Source organism: Myxocyprinus asiaticus, chromosome 4 (genome assembly GCF_019703515.2).
Source record: "Myxocyprinus asiaticus isolate MX2 ecotype Aquarium Trade chromosome 4, UBuf_Myxa_2, whole genome shotgun sequence".
Taxonomy (NCBI): Eukaryota; Metazoa; Chordata; class Actinopteri; order Cypriniformes; family Catostomidae; genus Myxocyprinus; species Myxocyprinus asiaticus.
In genome coordinates, this window is record NC_059347.1 from 57,262,501 (window position 1) to 57,285,326 (window position 22,826).

General features: G+C 39.1%; 1 protein-coding gene across 2 annotated transcripts in view; it reads right to left on the reverse strand.

Annotated features, from left to right (window-relative positions):
* LOC127437588 (poly [ADP-ribose] polymerase tankyrase-1-like) overlaps positions 1-16,850 on the reverse strand; it is a 34,602-nt gene extending 17,752 nt beyond the window's left edge. The window contains exons 1-12 of one of the 2 annotated variants that reach the window (XM_051692614.1): positions 16,325-16,850; positions 12,860-13,084; positions 12,046-12,141; positions 9,562-9,598; positions 8,985-9,060; positions 7,274-7,294; positions 4,598-4,692; positions 2,456-2,522; positions 2,108-2,294; positions 1,915-2,033; positions 554-645; positions 383-461 (exon numbers count right to left, since the gene is read on the reverse strand). In XM_051692614.1, the coding sequence (XP_051548574.1) occupies positions 383-461; positions 554-645; positions 1,915-2,033; positions 2,108-2,294; positions 2,456-2,522; positions 4,598-4,692; positions 7,274-7,294; positions 8,985-9,060; positions 9,562-9,598; positions 12,046-12,141; positions 12,860-13,084; positions 16,325-16,799 (1,569 nt within the window). In that variant the 5' untranslated portion in view covers positions 16,800-16,850. The remainder of the gene's footprint in view (positions 1-382; positions 462-553; positions 646-1,914; positions 2,034-2,107; positions 2,295-2,455; positions 2,523-4,597; positions 4,693-7,273; positions 7,295-8,984; positions 9,061-9,561; positions 9,599-12,045; positions 12,142-12,859; positions 13,085-16,324) is intronic. The other variant, XM_051692621.1, reaches the window with a different exon arrangement.
* Between the last annotated feature and the right edge of the window lie 5,976 nt (positions 16,851-22,826).

Consider the following 22,826-nt stretch of genomic DNA (forward strand, 5'->3'; position numbering starts at 1 on the left):
ATTCAAACTTATATTCTCTATGGAAATTCCCATGACTTTTCCAAGCCTAAACAACATAAGTTCTCACGAGAACACGCTCATAATGTGCAAAAAATACACAATGGACATCAAGATTTGAACTGAAAAATGACTTGAACTCATTCACTGTTTCTCACAAAAATCATACGCCTTCAAAAGACTTGGAAAATGTCACACAAGTTGCATGGACTACTTTTTTTTTTATTTATAATTTTGGGTCCTTTAAGCTTTAAAGGGTGTCACAATCCACTAACATTGTATTGAAAGATTGGCTGCGATATTCTTCAAAACATCTTTTGTGTTCCAAATAACAACATGAGAATTTTCATTTTTTGGGTGAACTTTTCTTCTAAGTCACTGGTACCTTTGCTCCGTGTTTCTGCAGGACCTCAAGCACGTCATTATGACTCCGCTCAGCTGCTACATGGAACGGAGTCATAAAACTACAAAGAGGAAGAACAAGAGAGAGCATGAGAAACTGGGATCTAGAATGTATCTATGGCATCTAATAAGTTCTTCTGGAATGAACACTCACTCTTTGTTCTTCTCATGAATGTTGGCACCTTTCCGCAACAGCACTTCTGTGACCTGTTTGCGTTTGGGGTGAGGAGAGGCCACTGCGCAGTGCTGCGAAAAGAAGTAAGTTTGGTAAGAATTTAAAAGAATAGCTCACCAAAAAAGGGGGGCCTGGGTAGCTCAGTGGTAAAGATGCTGGCTACCACCCCTGGAGTTCGCTAGTTCGAATCCCAGGGTGTGCTGAGTGACTCCAGCCAGGTCTCCTAAGCAACCAAATTGGCCCGGTTGCTAGGGAGGGTAGAGTCACATGGGGTAACCTCCTCGTGATCGCTATAATGTGGTTCGTTCTCAGTGGGGCGCATGGTGAGTTGAGCGTGGTTGCCGCGGTGGATGCCGTGAAGTCTCCACACGCGCTATGTCTCCGTGGCAACGTGCTCAACAAGCCACATGATAAGATGCGCAGGCTGATGGTTTCAGACGCAGAGGCAACTGAGATTCATCCTCTGCCACCCGGACTGAGGCGAATCACTACGCAACCACGAAGACTTAAAAGCGCATTAGGAATTGGGCATTCCAAATTGGGAGAGAAAAAAAAAAAAAAAAAAAAAGAAAAAAAAAAGGACAATTGTCTCATCATTTACTCACCCTCTTGCCATTAAGATGTGTGTGACTTTTCTTCTGCAGAACACAAACGAAGATTTTATAAGAATATCTTAGCTCTGTAGATCCAAACAATGCAACTGAATGGTGACCAGAATTCAAAAGGACCAAAAAGCACATAAAGGCAGCATAAAAATAATTCATACAATTCCAGTGGTTAAATCCATGTCGTCAGAAGTGATATGATAGGTGTGGGTGAGAAACAGATAAATATTGAAGTCCTGTTTAATGTAAATCTACACTTTCACTTTTACTTCCACATTCTGGTGAGGAAGTGACTTTCATTTTCAATGACCTACTGGTTGGGGCTGGTCAAAAGTGGAGATTTATAGTACCAAAAACAAAAACAAATTTATTTTTTTATTTTTTTAAAACAAGTACTTAAATATTGATCTGTTTCACACCCACACCTATTATATCGCTTCTGAAGACATGGGATACACCACTGGAGTCTTATGGATTACTTTTGCTGACTTTATGTCCTTTTTGGACCTTATGAGTTCTGGTCACCATTCACTTGCATTGTGAGGACCAAAAGAGCTGAAATATTCTTCTTAAAATCTTCATTTGTGTTCTGCAGAAGAATAAAGTCATACACATATGGGACGGCATGAAGGTGAGTAAATGACGAGAGAATTTTCATTTTTGGGTGAACTATCCCTTTAATAAACAGATCTTTAAATCCAGCAGGATTCTGAGCAGACAGTGTGCTTTGCTCACCAAAGCCGTGTCATGCGAGTGAGGGTGCTTGAAGCTGATGATCTCTTGTGCTGTTTTCTTGACCTTTGCCATGTCCGCCTCACGGGCCGCTTGCAAAAGTGTGTGACCTTTAAACTCATCTAAGAAGAAAAAAATGACTCAGAAACAAACTAATCTGTAGACAGATACAATGCAAATGCCAAGTGTCACATACAGGTGAGTCTCTCTTTAAGTTCAGGTGTGGGTGCCACATCCACGGCACTCTTTCCATGGCAGTTAAGCAGTGTGGGATCGGCTCCGTGACTCAGCAGCAGTGAACAAACCTCCACTCGATTCTTACTGGCTGCCTCGTGCAGTGGGGTGAACTGCCATAGGTCCATAGCGTTGACACATGCCCCATGCTATAGGAAACAACGAATCACAGCACTTATGTTAAATTAACAAACACATTTGTTAATCAAACAAATAAACCATTTACAGCTATATCTGAGCCAGACGGACCAAATATGTTGAAAATACATAGATTTTTGTGGGGAAGGTAGAGGTTAAATCTTTGATTTACCTTCAACAGGAGTTCTGTGACCTCGTAGTGACCGTAAGAACAAGCATTATGCAAAGGAACTAAACCACTGATAGAAAAAGAGAGGGAGCAAAAGAAAGAATATTTAAGAATTACTTGGAGGACCATAGTGGTAATGTTAGTAGCATATAAAATCAACATGAAATCAAAATTGACCCTTTTTACTAGTGGTGGGGATTTTGATTCATCCCAGTGACTCGAGCCTTTTGAAACAGTTCACAAAAAGATTCGTACATCGATTCGTTCACTGCCAACTTCTGCAAATGACGCCTTTGCGGCAGTAGATAAAAATAAAAAGCATTTTACATTCTGAATGAATAACTGCATTAAACCAAAAACAGAGAGTCATTCGCGACTAGAACAAATCGAATAATCCTATAATAAAATGTGTGGGTCTACGAATCTACTTAAGAGACTTCAGCACTGCAGATTGTTTAGGCATCATTTCATTTCCTCACAAAAGAAAACAAAGCATATCTATCATATTGAGAACTGCTAAGCACAACTTTTTAGCAAACTGACGCGCTCAACAAGCCACATAAGATGCACGGATTGACAGTCTCGCGGAGGTAACTGAGATTCGTCCTCCGCCACCCGGATTGAGGAGAGTCACTACGCCACCAGGAGGACTTAGAGCGCATTGGGAATTGGACATTTCAAATTGGGGAGAAAAAAAAATAAAAAATGCTAGCTTAAAAAATAATGAGTTTTAATAACATCCATGTGTCATTATAATGTGTGGTCGAAATGCCTCCTTGTTCAGCCAGTCAGCAGATACTCATTCATGAACGCGATGACTGAGTGATTCATAAATTTAGTTTGCGAACGAGTATACCTGTATATTCAGTTCGTTCATGTTCAGACTCAAACAACCGACTCGACTGGTTTAGTGAAGGGGTGTATTCATTCCCCGGGCGAAATCAATGATATAGACCTTATTCACACTGGCGCCATCTTTGATTTTTAATGGAAATGACAAGGCAGTGAGGTATAGACTCTTCATCTTCATCAGTAACATGTTACTTGCAATGAAAGTGGTAGCTAAGATAAATACGGAAAAAATGTTGGCCCCCGCCAAGTTTTCATCTGGATAATCTGGCCCCCTGCACGAAAGTAGTTGAAGAGCCCTGCTGTAAATCTATCCCTCACAGCCTCGGTGTCATTCTCATTAAAAATCAAAGATGGCAGGGGGCCTGGGTAGGTCAGTGGTAAAGACGCTGGCTACCACCCCTGGAGTTCACTAGTTCGAATCCCAGGGGTGCTGAGTGACTCCAGCCGGGTCTCCTAAGCAACCAAATTGGCCTGGTTGCTAGGGAGGGTAGAGTCACATGGGGAAACCTCCTCGTGGTCGCTATAATGTGGTTCATTCCCTCAGATGCGGAGGCAACTAGGATTCGTCCTCCGCTACCCGGACTGAGGCGAATCACTACGCGACCACGAGGACTTAAAAAGCACATTGAGAATTGGGCATTCCAAATTGGGAGGAAAAAAATAAAATAAAAACAAAGATGGCACTAGCATGAATAAGATCTCTGTCCGCTTTCGAATGCTAATGGTTGGTGCTACAATCAGTCTTTACAGGCATGAAAAGCCACCAAAGCAGTCTTGCAGTTCAAAATAGAACTCATTGGCTTCGAAGTGTATGGAGGTGAACAAGAACGATTTGTTCAAAAAGATTGATTCTTTCTTAATAAATATTCGTGGTCATACTATGGCATATTTGCTATTTCAAAGAAAAAAAAATATGCTTTATGTATTTGGAATCTTTCTGCAAAATATAATTGTAATAATTTACTCTGCCTCTAAAGCGACTTCCCTTTTTGACTGACATCATCAACAACTTTTATTTTAACTTTTAACCCCTCGCCTCCAAACTTTACGATCCAAATCAAGTCCCACTTTACATTTACAATCTCCTCCATCTTTATTAGTTTGAGAAGCGACCCTGAACTGTGGAAAAGGCATTTAATTAAAAATGTTTATTATAACTATCCAGTTTCACTTGGAAATATGTCACATTATAGAAGTAAAATGGGTTGCGAACGCTGTTTCATGTTGATTTAAAATTTATATTAGATACTACACAGCAAGAAAGACAGAAAGAAAGTTGTAAATGTTGCTCACCCTTTATCTTTGGCATGGACATCTGCTCCATACTGCAGCAATAGCTGCACTATACGAACACGATTATACCCAGCGGCCAGATGAAGAGGGGTGGACTGCAAAAGAGAAAAATATCAATAACCTCTCTGAATATAAGCAAATTTAAAATCAAAATGGAGCATTTCTATCATTATATAATCCTTCTTAAAACCCATTTGATCAATATAGCTAATTTTGCGCAAAGCAGTTCTCTGTATATACAGTAGACACCTGTTAAGAGTATAGTATTTCTAATTTGAAATGAAAGTCCTAGTGTTTTTTTCTTTTTCTCTGTTCTGCAATTATAGAAGGGGTTCAGAAGGGTTTTTTATGAAGGTAGGCACACCGCCACTCGCCGCCCAGCAAGAACTCCTGATACTGCTCAAAATTCTGCAGCGCCACGGAGTGCGACTTGCATCGTTTTCCATTAAATTCCACCCAAATCATTACTGATAGACAAAGACTATTTACTCTAGCCATCACTGGATGATATATTGTGTATATGCATCTTTCATATAGTTACAAGTAAGACTTTTAGTTGTTTGACAGCTTGAATGAAACCTATTCAAAGCTACATACAGAGAAATTGCATAATAAACGTCGCCATTTCTAATAGTTCAGTTACCCTGGTTTCATCGATTAACCTGCAAACTCAGTCACTTTATTCATTTTTTTTCCCTCCCCTTTTTCTCCCCAATTTGAAATGGCCAATTCCCAATGCGCTCTAAATCCTTGTGGTGGCGTAGTGGCTCATCTCAATCCGGGTGGCAGAGGACGAATCTCAGTTGCCTCTGCGTCTGAGACCGTCAATCCACGCATCTTATTACGTGGCTTGTTGAGTGCGTTACCATGGAGATATAGCGCATGTGAAGGCTCACGCTATTCTCTGTGGCATCCACGCACAACTCACCACGCACCCCACCAAGAGCGAGAACCACATTATGGGGACCACGAGGAGGTTACCCCATGTGACTCTACCCTCCTTAGCAACCGGGCTAATTTGGTTGCTTAGGAGACCTGGTTGGAGTCACTCAGCACGCACTGGATTCGAACTCGCGACTCCAGGGGTGGTAATCAGCGTCAATACTCGCTGAGCTACACAGGCCCCCCCACTTTCTTTATTCTTGTAGAAACACAAAAACTTCGTAACTTACTGCACAGCATTGACGCGTCCTTCAGTATTAATTAGAGTAAATGTTATATCACCCCCTTGTGGTCTCCCAAATTTATTACGCCAAACTACATTAAACAGAAGGCCAACTGACAGTAAACTGGAAAGCACACAAATTAGCCTTTTAATTTAACTATTGGCTAATGTTAATATATCGATGCCTCAAAAACTGTAAATCAATAATCAATGTACCGATAATTTACGACATTCCCACTGAATAATCTTTTTTTTTTAACAGCTCGCTCCCCTGTTGAAATAGGGATTCAATTAAAAATTATAAAGAACGGAGTAGAAGCCTATTCACACCAAGACGAAAAATCACAGACGAAAGATCAGTTCACCTCAAATACGAAACGAAAAAGCACTTCATTTGTTTTAAAGCAAAATAGCCAAAAACCTTGTTCCATCAATCGTGAATATGTTTATCCTCAGTGTGAACAGGAACGCATCATTTCAATTTAAAATCTTGTTTATGGCAAACAATCATTCTTGCTGTGAATGGAAACTTTTCAAAGATGGCAACAACGCATTTCCGCCTTAATTTAGCAAGGAAAATCTAGCTAAATCTAAACCAACTTTTTTTAAAGTACATTTAATAACTACCCCAGAAATGTGAAAAGGTCCCAAAAGCACCTGTAATCTCTGCAGAACTTATGAATCTTCCTCGAGCGAAGCTATGTCGCTTAAAAGAGATGATTATAAGTAACTCAATAAACCACTAATAATTTAAAAGAAGTGTCCGCACAAAATGGTACAAATCTATTTTCAGTTCATGCAGTGAGACGCATAATGGTGGCATGCCTGAACACAATCACAGCAAAACAAACAGCATGACAATCAAGCTCAGTGCAGAAGTATAGAAACAAAAACTGCTCTGATAGTATAATGCATTCTCAAAGAGACTTTTTATCCAAAGCAGGATGGAAAAGCAACATTCATGTTCATATCACTATTAACGAAGACTGCAGAAAAGAACGGCACAAGCAATGGACAAAAGAGCAATTTTTCTAGCATACACACAATGGATCTAAATGGAACAGGAGGTCAATAAGAAATCAGGAATTGAATATCAAGTTCTCGGAGAGCATGCTCGCTGATCACAATGAATCAAACAAACGGATTCAAAAAAGTGAGGAATGATGCATGGATGTGGAGGTGGGATTTAGGGGTGGAAACATGTTCTTGCAAAGGCAGACAATTTAGAGAAGTTTCGTAAAAGAGAAAAGGTTAAAAAAAAAGATTTAAAGAGATAAATGAAAGCATTGTTTTCAGAACCTGCAGGAGACAACCAAATGTTAGCGAAGCTATTGGTTGATTGATGGATTGTGACCAGCAGAAAATAAGGCAGGTTTGTGTGTGCTTTAAGTGTGAACCAGCGTATGGTGGGTTTTTAGGGCAAATTAACAAAAATAAAACAATTCAATAAATAAATAAAAATCACAGGAAGACCAAATAAAACTAATTTCTGTTTCACAAAATAAACTTACCAGCATTTTTTGGGATGTTGACTGAATGTCGCCAGAACAAAAAAACAAAAAACAAAAAATTAGCTAGAAACTAACATTTTATCCATCTGAGCCGTTTCTTACGTTTGCAGCCTAATACTGATAATACTGATATTGCACTTAACAAACAAAATAGCTTAATTTAAATGAACACTTATTTGAAACAATATCTACTCTCACACTGTGACATCCTGCATATATTTATTTGAAATAGTGATGTTCTAAAGTTTCATTAGAATTTTTTACATACAGAATATAAACATTTGCAAGCTAAAACACTGTGCGAGATTTCCGCAATATTCAATGCATCCAATGTGCCTGCCTGCAACCATCCAAGTGTGTGAGAGGTGTTTGTTTACACAATATTTAATCAAAACTTACTAAAACAAAAAATATTTGAAAACAGAACATGTACATTATACATTGGCTTTAGGCAGATTTTATAAATGACACTTCTGTTGGAACACTTGTCCAAGCAGGCACAGTTATTGATAGTGATAATCTTAAAATATCGGTCATATACGGCTCGATTAACTGGCCTGGCCGATATATTGGAATATTACTGTACTACCACTACTTCTACTTTAACTGCAGAGTTCAAGGAATGTTCCTGGTTCAATAAAAGTTAAGCTCAATTAGCAGTATTTGTGGCATTATGTTGATTACTGAACAAAATAACTTTGACTCGTCCCTCGTTTATAAAAAAGAAAAGAAAAAAGCAGCATAAATCATGGTTAAGGCACTTACAATGGAAGTGGATGGGGCCAGTCCATAAACACTAAAACACACGGTTTTAAAAGTAAAGCCATAAAACTTCAACATTAGATGTGACAACACGACTTTAGTGTGACAAAATCGCTTACCACTTAAGTTGTAATATTGGATTTAACTTTACACAGATAAAGTTAGTTAGCAATTTTATCACACTAAAATCATGTTGACATGTATAATGTTTATGTTTTAATGTGCAAGTTTTACACACTTATTTTTTTTACATTTTTTAATATTTATGGAACAGCCCCATTCGCTTCTATTGCTAGTGTCTTATTGCAACCATTTTTTTAAATAAATGGGGGACAAGTTGAAATTATGTAGAAATAAACGCTGTGTGCATTTTCCTAAATAGCCCTTCTCAGAGGTCTGGATGGGGTCTAATGGATGAGGTGACCCGACAAAGGACTGAAATGATCAAGGATGATCAATCAATGTTCGGTCATTTTCATGTGATTAGATTATAATTAGGGAAAGAAATGGATAACAAAAGCTTTGGCCGAAGGTCAGAGGTGCATCAAATGCACATCAAAGATCAGCTGACCACAAAAACAAAGACGCACTGATTAAAAATCAAGGTCATTCAAAAGCAGTTCAGAGTGAAACAAAAGGTAGTTAAACCTTGAAATCTCAATAATAACATTAACCATATGTCCAGACTTAAACTCATTATGATGAAAACTAGGTCAGTGCTGTTTACTCCAAACACATAATATTGCAGAAAGAACAAATTAAGACAAGGGGAATTAGGATGGTCTTGACCTACATCTGTATCATTTACACAACCAACGAAAGCCGTGAAATCACCTCCTGTGACATCTTTTATAAAAGATACTACTCTTACTGCAGGCACTGCACATCAGACATATCAAATAGTTTAGGCTAAAATAAGACAAATATTAAATGATCCGATATTCGTTACCTTGCGTCCATCGCTGGCATGACAGTTGACATTAAGTGGGGTCAAAAGAGCCATCAGCTTTTCCTCATTCCCACTCCTGAAAAGACAATTTTCCAAAGAGACTGTTAGAAATGGTTTATCAGAGAAACAACGAGCACGACATTGGCTTCGTTCAAGCTCAGTTTTTGGGAGTGACAAATGACTTTATTAACAGGTGTGACTCTCAAATTGCTTCATACTATGGATGCGCCAAATGGTTAACTGGTCATCTGACAACATACTAGTCGGTCAAGTAGTTTTTATACATATATTTTTCTTATAGTGTAAATATTATACTTGAATTTGAATTTTAGCAAAGATGCTTTAATTAGCACGTTGTTCTTTAGCTGTTACGACAGCCCACGGAGGACATTAAATACGTTGAAAGTGAGAAAGCATGACAGAAAAGCACTAATAATGCATGGTCTCTGTGGGCTTCTGGACATTAGGAAAAACATATATTTTTCAATTCAGTTGGGTGCTGTTAGTTTAGTTAGTGTTCAGCTTTAAGGTCATGTTGGCTGATACTAACTTATTATAAAATTATAAATATGCTCACCTCGCTGCCTCCAACAGCTCATCCTTCTTATATTCACCTGAGGGTTAAAGACATGTCAAAAAACACAAATGTGTATGTGACTGAACTTTTGTCATATTTTGTGTGACATACTAATGTTTGTATGATAGAGTTAGAGTACAGTGGTGCGTGTCTGTTTTTAAGGCCTATTCACACCAAGCCCGAATTTTCGGTACAAACGCTCGTTGCGAACGAGTTTTGAATAGGAAAAATAGATTCCTGTGGCGCTATTCACATCGGGTCCAACAAATCATCCTCTGACAATCCAAAGGTGACATTTTGTTTTAATTTTTGTTTTACGGAGAACAGTCTGTATTTTTTCTTTGGACAGCGAAGAAAGCAGACTGACCAAGGAGATGTGACCATTTTTCAATAGTCGCTGCTGCAACACAATCCAGCGCATTGGTGGTGCTAATCAACTGGCTATATATATATATATTTTACACATATACACAGTTGTGCTCAAAAGTTTGCATACCCTTGGAGAATTGGTAATATATGTACCATTTTTAAAGAAAACATGAGTGAGCAGGCAAAACACATTTCTTTTATTTCTTATGGGATTCATATTCAGCTGTAGGTTATAACAGATTGGCACAATCATAAAACATGACAACGATGAACAAAATGAAATGACCCCTGTTCAAAAGTCTTCATACCCTTAGTTCTTAATACTGTGTATTGCCCCCTTTAGCATCAATGACAGCGTGCAGTCTTTTGTAATAGTTGTCTATGAGGCCCCAAATTCTTGCAGGTGGTATAGCTGCCCATTCGTCTTGGCAAAATGCCTCCAGGTCATGCAAAGTCGTTGGTCGTCTTGCATGAACCGCACGTTTGAGATCTCCCCAGAGTGGCTCGATGATATTAAGGTCAGGATACTGTGATGGCCACTCCAGAACCTTCACCTTTTTCTGCTGTAACCACTGGAGGGTCAACTTGGCCTTGTGCTTAGGGTCATTGTCGTGCCGGAAAGTCCAAGAGCGTCCCATGCGCAACTTTCTGCCAGTATTTTCTGATAACATGCTGCATTCATCTTGCCATCAATTTTCACAAGATTCCCCGTGCCTTTAGAGCTCACACACCCCCAAAACATCAGTGAACCACCACCATGCTTCACAGTGGGGATGGTATTCTTTTCACTATAGGCCTTGTTGACCCCTCTCCAAACATAGCACTTATGGTTGTGACTATAAAGCTCTATTTTGGTCTCGTCACTCCAAATTACAGTGTGCCAGAAGCTGTGAGGCGTGTCAAGGTGTTGTCAGGCATATTGTAACTGGGCTTTTTTGTGGCATTGGTGCAGTAAAGGCTTCTTTCTGGCAACTCGACCGTGCAGCTCATATTTGTTCAAGTATCGTCATATTGTGCTCCTTGAAACAACCACACCGTCTTTTCCAGAGCAGCCTGTATTTCTCCTGAGGTTACCTGTGGGTTTTTCTTTGTATCCCGAACAATTCTTCTGGCAGTTGAGGCTGAAATCTTTCTTGGTCTACCTGACCTTGGCTTGGTATCAAGAGATCCCCGAATTTTCCACTTCTTAAGTGATTGAACAGTACTGACTGGCATTTTCAAGGCTTTGGATATCTTTTTATATCCTTTTCCATCTTTATAAAGTTCCATTACCTTGTTACGCAGGTCTTTTGACAGTTCTTTTCTGCTCCCCATGGCTCAGTATCTAGCCTGCTCAGTGCATCCACATGAGAGTTAACAAACTCATTGACTATTTATACACAGACACTAATTGCAATTTAAAAAGCCACAAGTGTGGGAAATTAAACTTTAATTGCCATTTAAACCTGTGTGTGTCACCTTGTGTGTCTATAACAAGGCCAAACATTCAAGGGTATGTAAACTTTTGATCAGGGCCATTTGGGTGATTTCTGTTATCATTATGATTTAAAAAGGAGCCAAACAACTATGTGATAATAAATGGCTTCATATGATCATTTCCCTTAAATAAAAGTTTTTTTGCATGATCAGTCATAATTTCAAAATCAATGCCATAATTTCACAATTTCTGCCAGGGTATGCAAACTTTTGAGCACACCTGCACACACACACACACACACACACACACGCGCCTATATATATATATATATATATATATATATAGATATATATATAGAGGTGTGTGTGTGGGTGTATATAGGTGTGTATTTATATATATAAAGACATGGGAAGCAGATTTATGCGACACCCATCTCCCTCGCATAAAAAACACAGATTCTATATTCCTCAAAAACAGTTATGCGGGTAAATAATTGCCATGGATTCACAGCTGAATGCTGAAAGGTCAGTGCAGTAAACCAGACTAAAAACCTGTTAATAGGACATCGCTGCCTACTGAACAGGGGTGAAATTGCTTTTCGTTAAATAGACCTTTCCTCTGTGGTGTGTCTCGCAAATTCCCCTCAGATTTGGTGTGAATAAACCTTTAGACTGAGTAGTAGATTGTGTGTGTCTCACCAGTGAGGACTGTTTTGGCAGAAGGATCTGCTAGATCCAAAGCTGATTTGCCGTCAGTGTTTCTGATGTTTGGATCAGCACCGTGCTGGAGCAACACTGAAAGAAACACAGTCAAGACATATGGCGATTCTCCACTTTTGAAACAAATAAAATTAAACTAAACCAGAGGGGTAGCAATCATTTCATAAAAAGATTTTGTTAGTCTACCGCACTTTGCAAATTCTTCCAACATACCTGAACTAAACCAGAAACTATTTGCCAAAGTACACAGAAAAAAAAAAATTTTTAGACGAAGTTTCATTTAATATTCTGATAAAACCATTTAACCTGCAACAAATGCATCAGAGACTATGTCAGTTTTTCCTCTCTCTTTCTCACAAATGCATACACAGTGTGCTGTCTCAGCAGAGGGGTATTCTAAAGCACTCTATGACATCAGGGAAACAGTGCAAAATACTGCAGAACAACAGCACTATCACAACACAATAATCCTGCAGCACAGCACACCACTCTGTAGCAGCTAGACAATCCCTAAAACAAAATAACGATTATGATTCATTAGACAACAAATCAAAATAAAAAATAAATAAATACACACTTCCTGTGAACAGTATCTCTGTTTAAAATAAATCGGTTATCTGTATCAGTCATAATTTGGTGCATCCCAAGTTTCTGCATTTGTAGTGGAATTAGCCAAATTGTGTTTCAGTATTCAGTGGAATAATCTGCTAGAACCCCAATGCCGGACAGCTCACACTACAATAGAAATTTTTGCATCCCTATGGAAATATAACACAAGAAACAGAATCTGTACCGATGCAGACATCTATCTTGCCCTTAATGGCTGCCTCGTGTAAGGGTGTGTAGTTCCAGTTGTCTCGTGCGTTGGGGTCCGCGCCGCTACACAACAGCAGGCTGACCACCTCCGCGTGTCCGAACGAGCAGGCATTATGGAGCGGGATCAGACCACCATCATCACGCGAATGCACGTTTGCTCCAGTCTGAAGCAGATGCTCGACAACGTCCTTTCTGCCAAAGCCTGACAAACATCAAATGTGACAATAAATCTAAAATATGAAGAATATGATGCACTGAAACCATAAATATTATCAAAAAAATACATACAATTGTGTATGACAATGTCTAAAATGCAATTAATTTAAAGGGATAGTTCACCCAAAAACGAAAATTCTCTCATAATTCTCTCACCCTCATGCCATCCCAGATGTGAATGACTTTCTGTCTTCTGGAGAACACAAATAAATATTTTTGAAGAATATTTCAGCTCTGTAGGTCCATACAATACAAGTGAATGGTTTCCAGAACTTTGAAGCTCTAACAAGCATGTAATGGCAGCATAAAAGACTCATAAAGAGCATAGTGGTTTAATCCATGTCTTCTGAAGTGATCCAATCGGTTTTGTGTGAGAACTGACCAAAATGTAACTCCTTTTTCACTTTACTCCTTTTCACTGTCATTGCAGTCTCAAGGCACAATCATGATTTCAAGCTCTATTACTATTCCTAGTACTAGGACGTGTAATCAATCTTAAAATCATCAAGAAGACTGCGGAGTCTAGATTTATATTGAAAAGGGAGTAACATTTTGGTCTGTTCTCATTTAAAATTAATAGGATCGCTTCTGAAGATATGGATTAAACCACTGGAGTTGTATGGATCCCTTTTATGCTGCCTTTGTGCTTTTTGGAGCTTCAAAGTTCTGGTCACCATTCACTTGATTTGTATGGGCCTACAGAGCTGAGATATTCTTCTAAAAATCTTCATCTGTGTTCTGCAGAAGAACGAAAGCCATACACATCTGGGGTGGCATAAGGGTGAGTAAATGATGAGAGAATTTTCATTTTTGGGTGAACAATCCCTTTAACGTGATGTAAAATGTTTAGAATCAGTCACTGAAAAAACAAAATTGATCACTAATCTGAATATTAGTGGTGGTAACGAAAATATATACATGGTATAAAAAATACAGCTGAAGTCAGAAGTTAACATACACTTATGATGAAGTCATTAAATCTAATTTTTTAACCACTCCACAGATTTAATATTAGCAAACTATCGTTTAGGACAATCACTTTGTGAATGACATGAGTAATTTTACTATATCACAATTCCAGTGGGTCAGAAGTTTACATACACTAAGTTAACTGTGCCTTTAAGCAGCTTGGAAAATTACAGACAATTATGTCAAGCCGTTAGACAATTAGCTTCTAATAGGCTAATTGGCATCAATTGGAGTCAATTGGAGGTGTACCTGTGGATGTATTTTAAGGCCTACCTTCAAACTCAGTGCCTCTTTGCTTGATATCATGGGAAAATCAAAAGAAATCAGCCAAGACCTCAGAAAAACAATTGTGGACCTCCACAAGTCTGGTTCATCCTTGGGAGCAATTTCCAAATGCCTGAAGGTATCACATTCATCTGTACAAACAACAGTACACAAGTATAAACGCCATGGGACCACGCAACCATCATACCGCTCAGGAAGGAGATGCATTCTCTCTCCTAAAGATGAAGTAGTTTGGTGTGAAATGTGCAAATCAATCACAGAACAACAGCAAAGGACCTTGTGATGATGCTGGAGGAAACAGGTAGACAAGTATCTATATCCACAGTAAAACGAGTCCTATATCGACATAACCTGAAAGGCTGCTCAGCAAGGAAGAAGCCACTGCTCCAAAACCACCATAAAAAAGCCAGACAACAGTTTGCAAATGCACATGGGGACAAAGATCTTACTTTTTGGAGAAATGTCCTCTGGTCTGATGAAACAAAAATTAAACTGTTTGGCCATAATGACCATCTTTATGTTTGGAGGAAAAAGGGTGAAGCTTGCAAGCCAAAGAACACCATCCCAACTGTGAAGCATGTGGGTGGCAGCATCATGTTGTGGGGGTGCTTTGCTGCAGGAGGGACTGGTGCACTTCACAAAATAGATGGCATCATGAGGAAGGAAAATTATGTGGATATATTGAAGCAACATCTCAAGACATCAGCCAGGAAGTTAAAGCTCGGTTGCAAATGGGTCTTCCAAATGGACAGTGACTCCAAGCATACCTCTGAAGTTGTGGCAAAATGGCTTAAGGACAACAAAGTCAAGGTATTGGAGTGGCCATCACAAAGCCCTGACCTCAATCCAAGAGAAAATTTGTGGGCAGAACTGAAAAACGTGTGTGAGAAAGGAGGCCTACAAACCTGATTCAGTTACACCAGTTCTGTCTGGAGGAATGGGCCAAAATTCCAGCAACTTATTGTGAGAAGCTTGTGGAAGGCTTCCCAAAACATTTGACCCAAGTTAAACAATTTAAAGGCAATGCAACCAAATACTAACAAAGTGTATGTAAACTTCTGACCCACTGGGAATGTGATGAAAGAAATAAAAGCTGAAATAAATCATTCTCTCTACTATTATTCTGACATTTCACATTCTTAAAATAAAGTAGTGATCCTAACTGACCTAAGACAGGGAATGTTTTCTACGATTAAATGTCAGGAATTGTGTAAAACTGAGTTTAAATGTTTTTGGCTAAGGTGTATGTAAACTTCTGACTTCAGCTGTGGAATTTGCCAAAGCCTGCAAAACGTCGCATATAATATTCACATTATAATATCATGAATCTCCTAATAAATTATGAACATTAATCTAACATTCACATATTTGGCAACAAACACTGCATGATGATCATATTAAAATGTAATGAATCTACTTTATTGAAAAGATAAGGGTCTACATATGTTTTCCGTCACATCCTGAGAAATATCCCATGAAGCATTTAAAATACAAATGCAAAAAATAAACATTATTTGAAACATATTTCCAGCTTAAGGACACAATATCTTACAAACATCACTTTAAAGTTTGATATAGTTTTATAAAATACATATTTATGGCTCAAAGACATGTTTTAGTCTTTGTTTTTCCCCAAATCTCCTTCCATTAATAGATTAAGTAATAGATTATGGATTGACAACACATGGCTATAACAAATACTCAAGCTATTGTACATTATTCCTCTATGCAAGCACACTTTACACAACTGAATACACTATATATATGTATGTGTTATTATTGCATAATGCCATCCTTATATAGATAAAATCACACTGCAGTGGAACCAAAGTTATGCGGTGAAAAACATCCGTCTGATATTTTATAAGGCCAACATCAAACAAAGTGTTTAGACTGCCAAATAATACAAGCACAACACGCATATATCATATACATACTACTAAACAACAAACTAAATATCATAAATACAGACCTGCAGCGAAATGAAGAGGTGTTGATTTTCGCCCGGCCATGTCTTTGGCGTTCACATTCACCGAGTCCACCAACCGCTTCACCCGCGACACATCTCCGTTCCGACAAGCCTCGAAGAGCTCCCTGAACGCCCCGCCGGCCCCGCACACTCCCTCCCCGGGACTGGCAGCCCCCGAGCTGGGGCTCTGGCTGCCTGCGGTCGCGCTGGAGCTAATGCTGCTGCAGCTGGAGCTGCCGAGCGCCGACGCTGGGGCGGGTCGGTCCGGGGAAGAGGCGGAGGAGGAGGAGGCCGCTGCGGCGTCCATTGTCGCACCGTCGCATTCCGCTGCGCCAGTGACCGTGGGGCTCAATAAACTCGCCGCTTCGGGAATAATCGCGGATGGGGATTCGGGAGGCGGAGAGGCGATCACGACGTTCCGCGAAGACGGCTGCAGGCTGCTGTGTTGATGCTGAGAGGATCGACGGGGCACCGCCATTTTACCCCTGAAGCTCCGTCTGTCAACAATAACAGCTGCAGTGGCTGCACTTCCGCTGAGGGGGAGGGGACTTCCGGAAACAGACTGTTCGATTCGCATGTATTCATACTGTTTGGAAATAGAAATGCCTTTAGAACTTTAAAGCAATACAGTGTACACAATATTATACAGTGCCGTGTGTGCACAATAATTCTCTGTTGAAAAAAAAATATCTTAAAGGGATAGTTCACCCCAATTTGAAACATTTCTAATCTAGTCATTTATTCACCCTCATGCCATCCCAGATGTGTATGACTTTCTTTCTTCTGCTTTAAACATGCGAAGATTTTTAGAAGAATATCTCAGCTCCGTTGATCCATTCAATGCTAGTGAAATGTGGCTAGAACTTTGAAGCTCCAAAAAGCACACAAAGGCATCTTAAAAGCAATCCATATGACTCCACTGGTAATCCATGTCTTCAGAAGTGATATGATAAGTGTGGGTGAGAAACAGATCAATATTTAAGTCTTCTTTTACTACAAAATTCTCCTCCCTGCCCAGTAGGTGGCGATATGCATGAAGAATGTGAATCACCAAAAACAAATGAAGAAAAATGTGGATGTGAAAGTGAAAGTGGATATTTATAGTTTAAACTGACTTGTATATGGATCTGTTTCTCACCCACACCTATCATATCACTTCTAAAATTATGGATTTAACCACTGTAGTTGTATGGATTACTTTTATGCTGCCTTATATGCTTTCTGGACCTTCAAAGTTCTGACCACCATTCACTTGCATTGTATGGCCCTACAGAGCTGAGATATTATTCTAAAAATCCTATTTTGTGTTCTGCAGAAGAAAGAAAGTCATACACATTTGGGATGACATGAGGGTGAGCAAATGATGAAAGAATTTTCATTTTTGGGTGAACTGTGCCTTTAAATCAGCCTAAGCTGGTTTGCTGGTCTAATCTGGTTTAAGATCTCCACCCTGTCAAGTTGGTGCTTAGATGGTTGGCACGTTGGTTTCTCAGCCTGACTAACTAAAATGTGCCCATAACCCCTCTAAAACTGGCCAACAGACTAGCTAAGACCATCAAACCATCTTAGGCTGGTTTAAGCTGTTTTTATAGGTACCTTCAATCTACATAGTTCTGGTTATTTTACAAAAAATCACTTTATAGTGTCTGACTATATTGTAGTGTTGGGAAAATGAAATATTGCAGTTACACCCCAAAGCTGGTATGGGTTATAAGGATCATTATAATAAACTATTTATATAATTTTTGAAGCCATGTCTTGTCACTAAATGTCAGTGCAATACACTTTGTGTATTTTGTGTCTAACCTACTGTTTATTGCAGATATGACATCTTGTGTTGGCAACAAGTTTTGTGCACTGTATATACTGTACTATATAGGTAGGTTGGCCAGACATCCCGTTTTTCCTGGGACAGTCTCGTATTTAAGCACTTTTTCTAGTGTCCTGACTAATTCTGAAAAATCGTGTTTTGTCCCGTATTTCCCCTCTCCTAAAATTTCTCTATCGCCTATGCAACTTTCTCAGTCATGTGAGAATTCTAATCAAAGGTAGCCAAGGATACGGCTTGTAAAACCAATAAAATCACACCATGTTAATTGAAGTACATGGATTAAACTATCCAATCACAATCCCCTATTAATAGACATCCAGTTAGTGAACTGATTGAAGAGTCAGTTTGAAAGAGCACACAGATGAAATTGCGGCTGGAAAAATGTCAAGGAAGTGTGCATGCACATTTAATGAGGATCTTCAAAAAGAGATTACATTTCTAAAAAAGGAGTCACAGACAGAGGCTGATAAAGTGAGGTGTGAGATTTGTGGTGCCCGCTTTTCCATCACCCATGGAGGCCACAATGACATCGTGCAGAATGTTCATACTAAAAAGCATGTGGATGCTGCTAAAAGTAAGTGTGCCACACCAAGTGTTAGTGATTATTTTTTTAGGAAAAGTTCAGAATCTGACAAGGTGCATGCAAGTGCAAGACTTTTTGCTTATCATTCGGTTGTGCACGGCCATAGCTTTCGGTCAGCTGACTGCACCGTGAAATTGATCAAGAAATTTCATGATCTGAAATTTTCTTCTGCCCTCACCAAATCTGAAGCTGTCATATGCAACGTACATGCTTTTGTGCATCTGGACTATCAGAGATTACTGCAGCATGGAAACACATGCATCCTCTCTCTTGGTCTAGCTCTTGAAAGAATACTACACATTTTAAATAGTCTGCACGCATACTTTCTTTCTCAAGAAAAATGCCCAAAGTTTCTGAGACATTTTCAGCGATCCTTGCACTAAACTATGGATTGGCTTCACACTCAGGCAAACAGCCACTTTTAACCATGAACTGGACATAGTAGAGCAAGACCAGATATCAGCCACAAAAATGGCTTTGCACATTCATGAAAAGTATTGCAGGTCAGGCTGGAGGAATCATTCATACCCTCTGACATTAAAAAGCTGTTGGATGCCCTGGTTGAAGCTGGTGACATGCGAGCGGATGATTTGTTTTGTGCAGCATCAGTAGATTACCTCCAAAATTGGAGCCACTCATTGAAGAACACAGAAAAACTTGACTGGGCCCTACTGAGAGACATCCCAGAGTGGAAAGACATTCAGAGCAGCCTCGAACACTTCTACTCCAGAATCCCCGCTCTCAGTTTGATTGACGAATCCACGCTCTTTGATGAGTGGGCTTGCGCGAAAAACATTGTCACTCGTCGCATCACTGAGTGGAACATGAACAAGACAGCCATGTCTGAGAGATGGACAGACGTTTTTCATGAGCTGGAGAGCAAGACCATCAACTTTGGAGTCTTAGCCAAGGTCGTGGAATTTCTTTTATGCCTGCCTGGGACATCTGCATCTGTGGAGCCTGTGTTCTCATTAATGAACGCAGCACGGACACCGGATAAATCTCGACTCAGTGTAACAGTCATGAAGGCAATGCTTTTTGTACATCTTAATTTTGGACTGGACTGCCCTGCATTTTACGATAAACTCATGAAAGACAAGCGCACACTGAGAAAAATTGCTGCCAGCAAAAAGTACAAGGTGACAACAGTTACAGATGTGGATGCACCCTCTACTTCGCATTGATCTGCACCTAGGTAAGGACACGTCAATTTCATTTTTGCTGGGAGGGGGCTGTCCCGTTTTCCACAAGCAGGAATCTGGGTGGTCACCCTATATATAAGCCTATGTATTATTGCATATTCTCTTAAAGTTTTTGAATTTTTTATAATATTATATTATTCCGTGTTGATCTTTCGATCTCTTTATGTAGACAGGGTGAACATGCAATTTGTAAACAACAAAACTGCAGTTACACCAGTTTGACCAAGGGCTGTTCTGCTTCTCTGCACCTCTGTATTGATGGACATTATTCAGACTATTGTGGAACATATATGGGGCCCTGTTGCTATGGAGACAACAACAAAAACCTCCTCTTGCTCTGCGAAGACCAGTAGGTTATTGGAAGATTTTAACAATATGCTAGGATCAGATTGTACACTGTTGTTTGTCCGAGGTGTAATACTGTAGAACGTACACGTTGTGAATGTTTTAGTGCACTGTGTTGTTAATATGTAGCTGGAGAGATGCCTATTTCCTCTGGTGCTACAGGAAAGGGGAAACAAGATTCCTATCTGAGGAGGTGAGTTAAGATTACACACACACACACACACATTAACAAAACCCAAAGTTCTCAATTGTAATTATAAAAAAATAATAATATCCACCAAGGCAAGAATTAAATGGCTGTTTGCAAAAATGTTTGATACTTATTTATTATCCAATAAATATCAGTGTTTTGTGTATTGGCTTTGTGTTTAATGCAGATATATTACATATTGTGTAGGCTAAATATTTTGTTTTGTGTACTGTATAGAGGCCTATGTAATGCATATTCTTTTTAAAGGGGTCATGACATGAGGAATCAAATTTTACTTGATCTTTTGACATATAAGAATTCATTGTACTATAAAAACAAACTCAAAATGTCCTCCTCACTGCAAAAGGAACATTTGTTGAAACCAAGCTGCCAAAACGACTCGTTCTCTACTTCCTCCACATTGTGATGTCACACTGTGGTAGACATTTGCATCTGACCGCCTCCACAACAACACATCAAAGCCTACTTTACCTTATTACTTCTGTAGCCCCGCCCAGTAGCAGTGAGGAGGAAAATGGCAAGTAGAGATACTGCCTTCAAGTGCACCTGGGAAGCTCGTACCTCCGAGTTCGTTACTACGACATATCACGCATTCAAGTGGGAAACAAATACGGAAGCCAAACTTAAACAAAATGAACAACAGCAAAAGCTACTTTTCCAGTTGTACCGATGAACAAACATTAGTGAATAAACCTGTATCACTTATAAACGACATGTATGATTTATTAATGCATGATATCTAACATTATTAATTAATTTGCTTTAAAAAAAAAAACCCCGCAAAGGGTGAGTCATTAGTTGACTGTCATATAAAACAAATTCATTTGTTGAAATAAATTACAGAAGTTTAAATAATTTATCAAAATGATTACTTCTTATCATCTTTCATGTTGACACACCCCTTCCAAAGTCCCAACTCGAAAACTCGTGTATCATCTAGAATTCCGAGTTTCCCACTTGTTAATACGACTTCACGGGGTCATTCATGTGCTCAGAACTCGTAATTACGATATTTCCAACTCCACTTGAAGGGCACAAGAGAGTAGGTCAGTCAAGAGCAGAGATCCAATCAGAACAGTGGGCATTTACTGTCAAGTCTTAAAGGAGAAGCTGCACCAAAACAGAGCTTTTCTTAAGGTCGTGTTTTACAAATATGAAAAAAACTTTACTAATATTATAAGTGAACTTCAAGCAACATATTAAAATAATAAATAAAAAAAAGCATGCCATGACCCCTTTGTCACAGTCTGTCTCCCTCGTTCTCTTCAAGGACTCTTATTTTAAAGTTTTCCCCCCGGACTCCATTTCCCAGGATTCACTGCCCTAATCACTCCTATCAGTACATCATCATCTGCACCTGCCTTCTATTCCCTCCTTTGTTTCTCAGTGTATAAATACCCTCTAGTTTTGTTAAGTCTTTGTCAGTCCATGAAGTGATATGTTGTGAAGTGGTTCATTATGAGGTGCTATGGTGTGCTTATTTTGAATGTTAAGCTTTAGTGTTTGTTCTACTCCAATGTTTGCGATTAAAAGAATCTACTCCTGTCTCTTCTCTGCAAGCCACCCACGTTACGCCCTTTAAGTCTGTATTTTTTGTAATATTTTGTTATACAGTGTAATACAGAATTCTTGCCTTTCTTATTGTTCTGTTATCACTGTAAAAGAGAGCATATCACTAAGTCTTTTCACAGTTATTTATTGTTGTTCACACAGGTATTTTAGAACCCTTCCTGAGAAGAAAAGATGATAAACTCTTTAATGGTAAGTTTTTAATATAATAATGCAATTTTGATTTCTCTTTTGTTAATTATGTTTCAGGAGTAGGTATTACTAATGCATTTATTATATTATAATGTCCATGTCATTATCCAGGATGCAAATAATGCCAAAGCTCATGTAAGTGGTCTATGAAAAGGTTGTCTGAATCTCTATTCTGACCAATGTAAAGTAAGACTAAATGAGTGCTACATGAACAGATATACATTCCCTTTTCTCTCCCAATAGGGGTATTAAACTTAAAACTGCACCAGTGTTAATGTGGAGCACAACTGTGGACTAAACTGTTCAAATACACACACACAGTTTTACACACATGCTGTTGGGTTAGTACACTTTTGAGTGTGCACGGATGAGGTACATATGGAAAACATCAACAAATGATTCTGTCTAGCGTGCCATAAAACGGCAAGACACCAATATCTCTAAAAACAGACAATGAGGGTGTGAAATAAACATTTAAATATGCATTGAGTGTTTGTTCCCATTTCGCTGAACAACTGAGGTTAAATGGCAAAAGATGTTACATCTTGTATTGATCTGTCACTAATACAAAA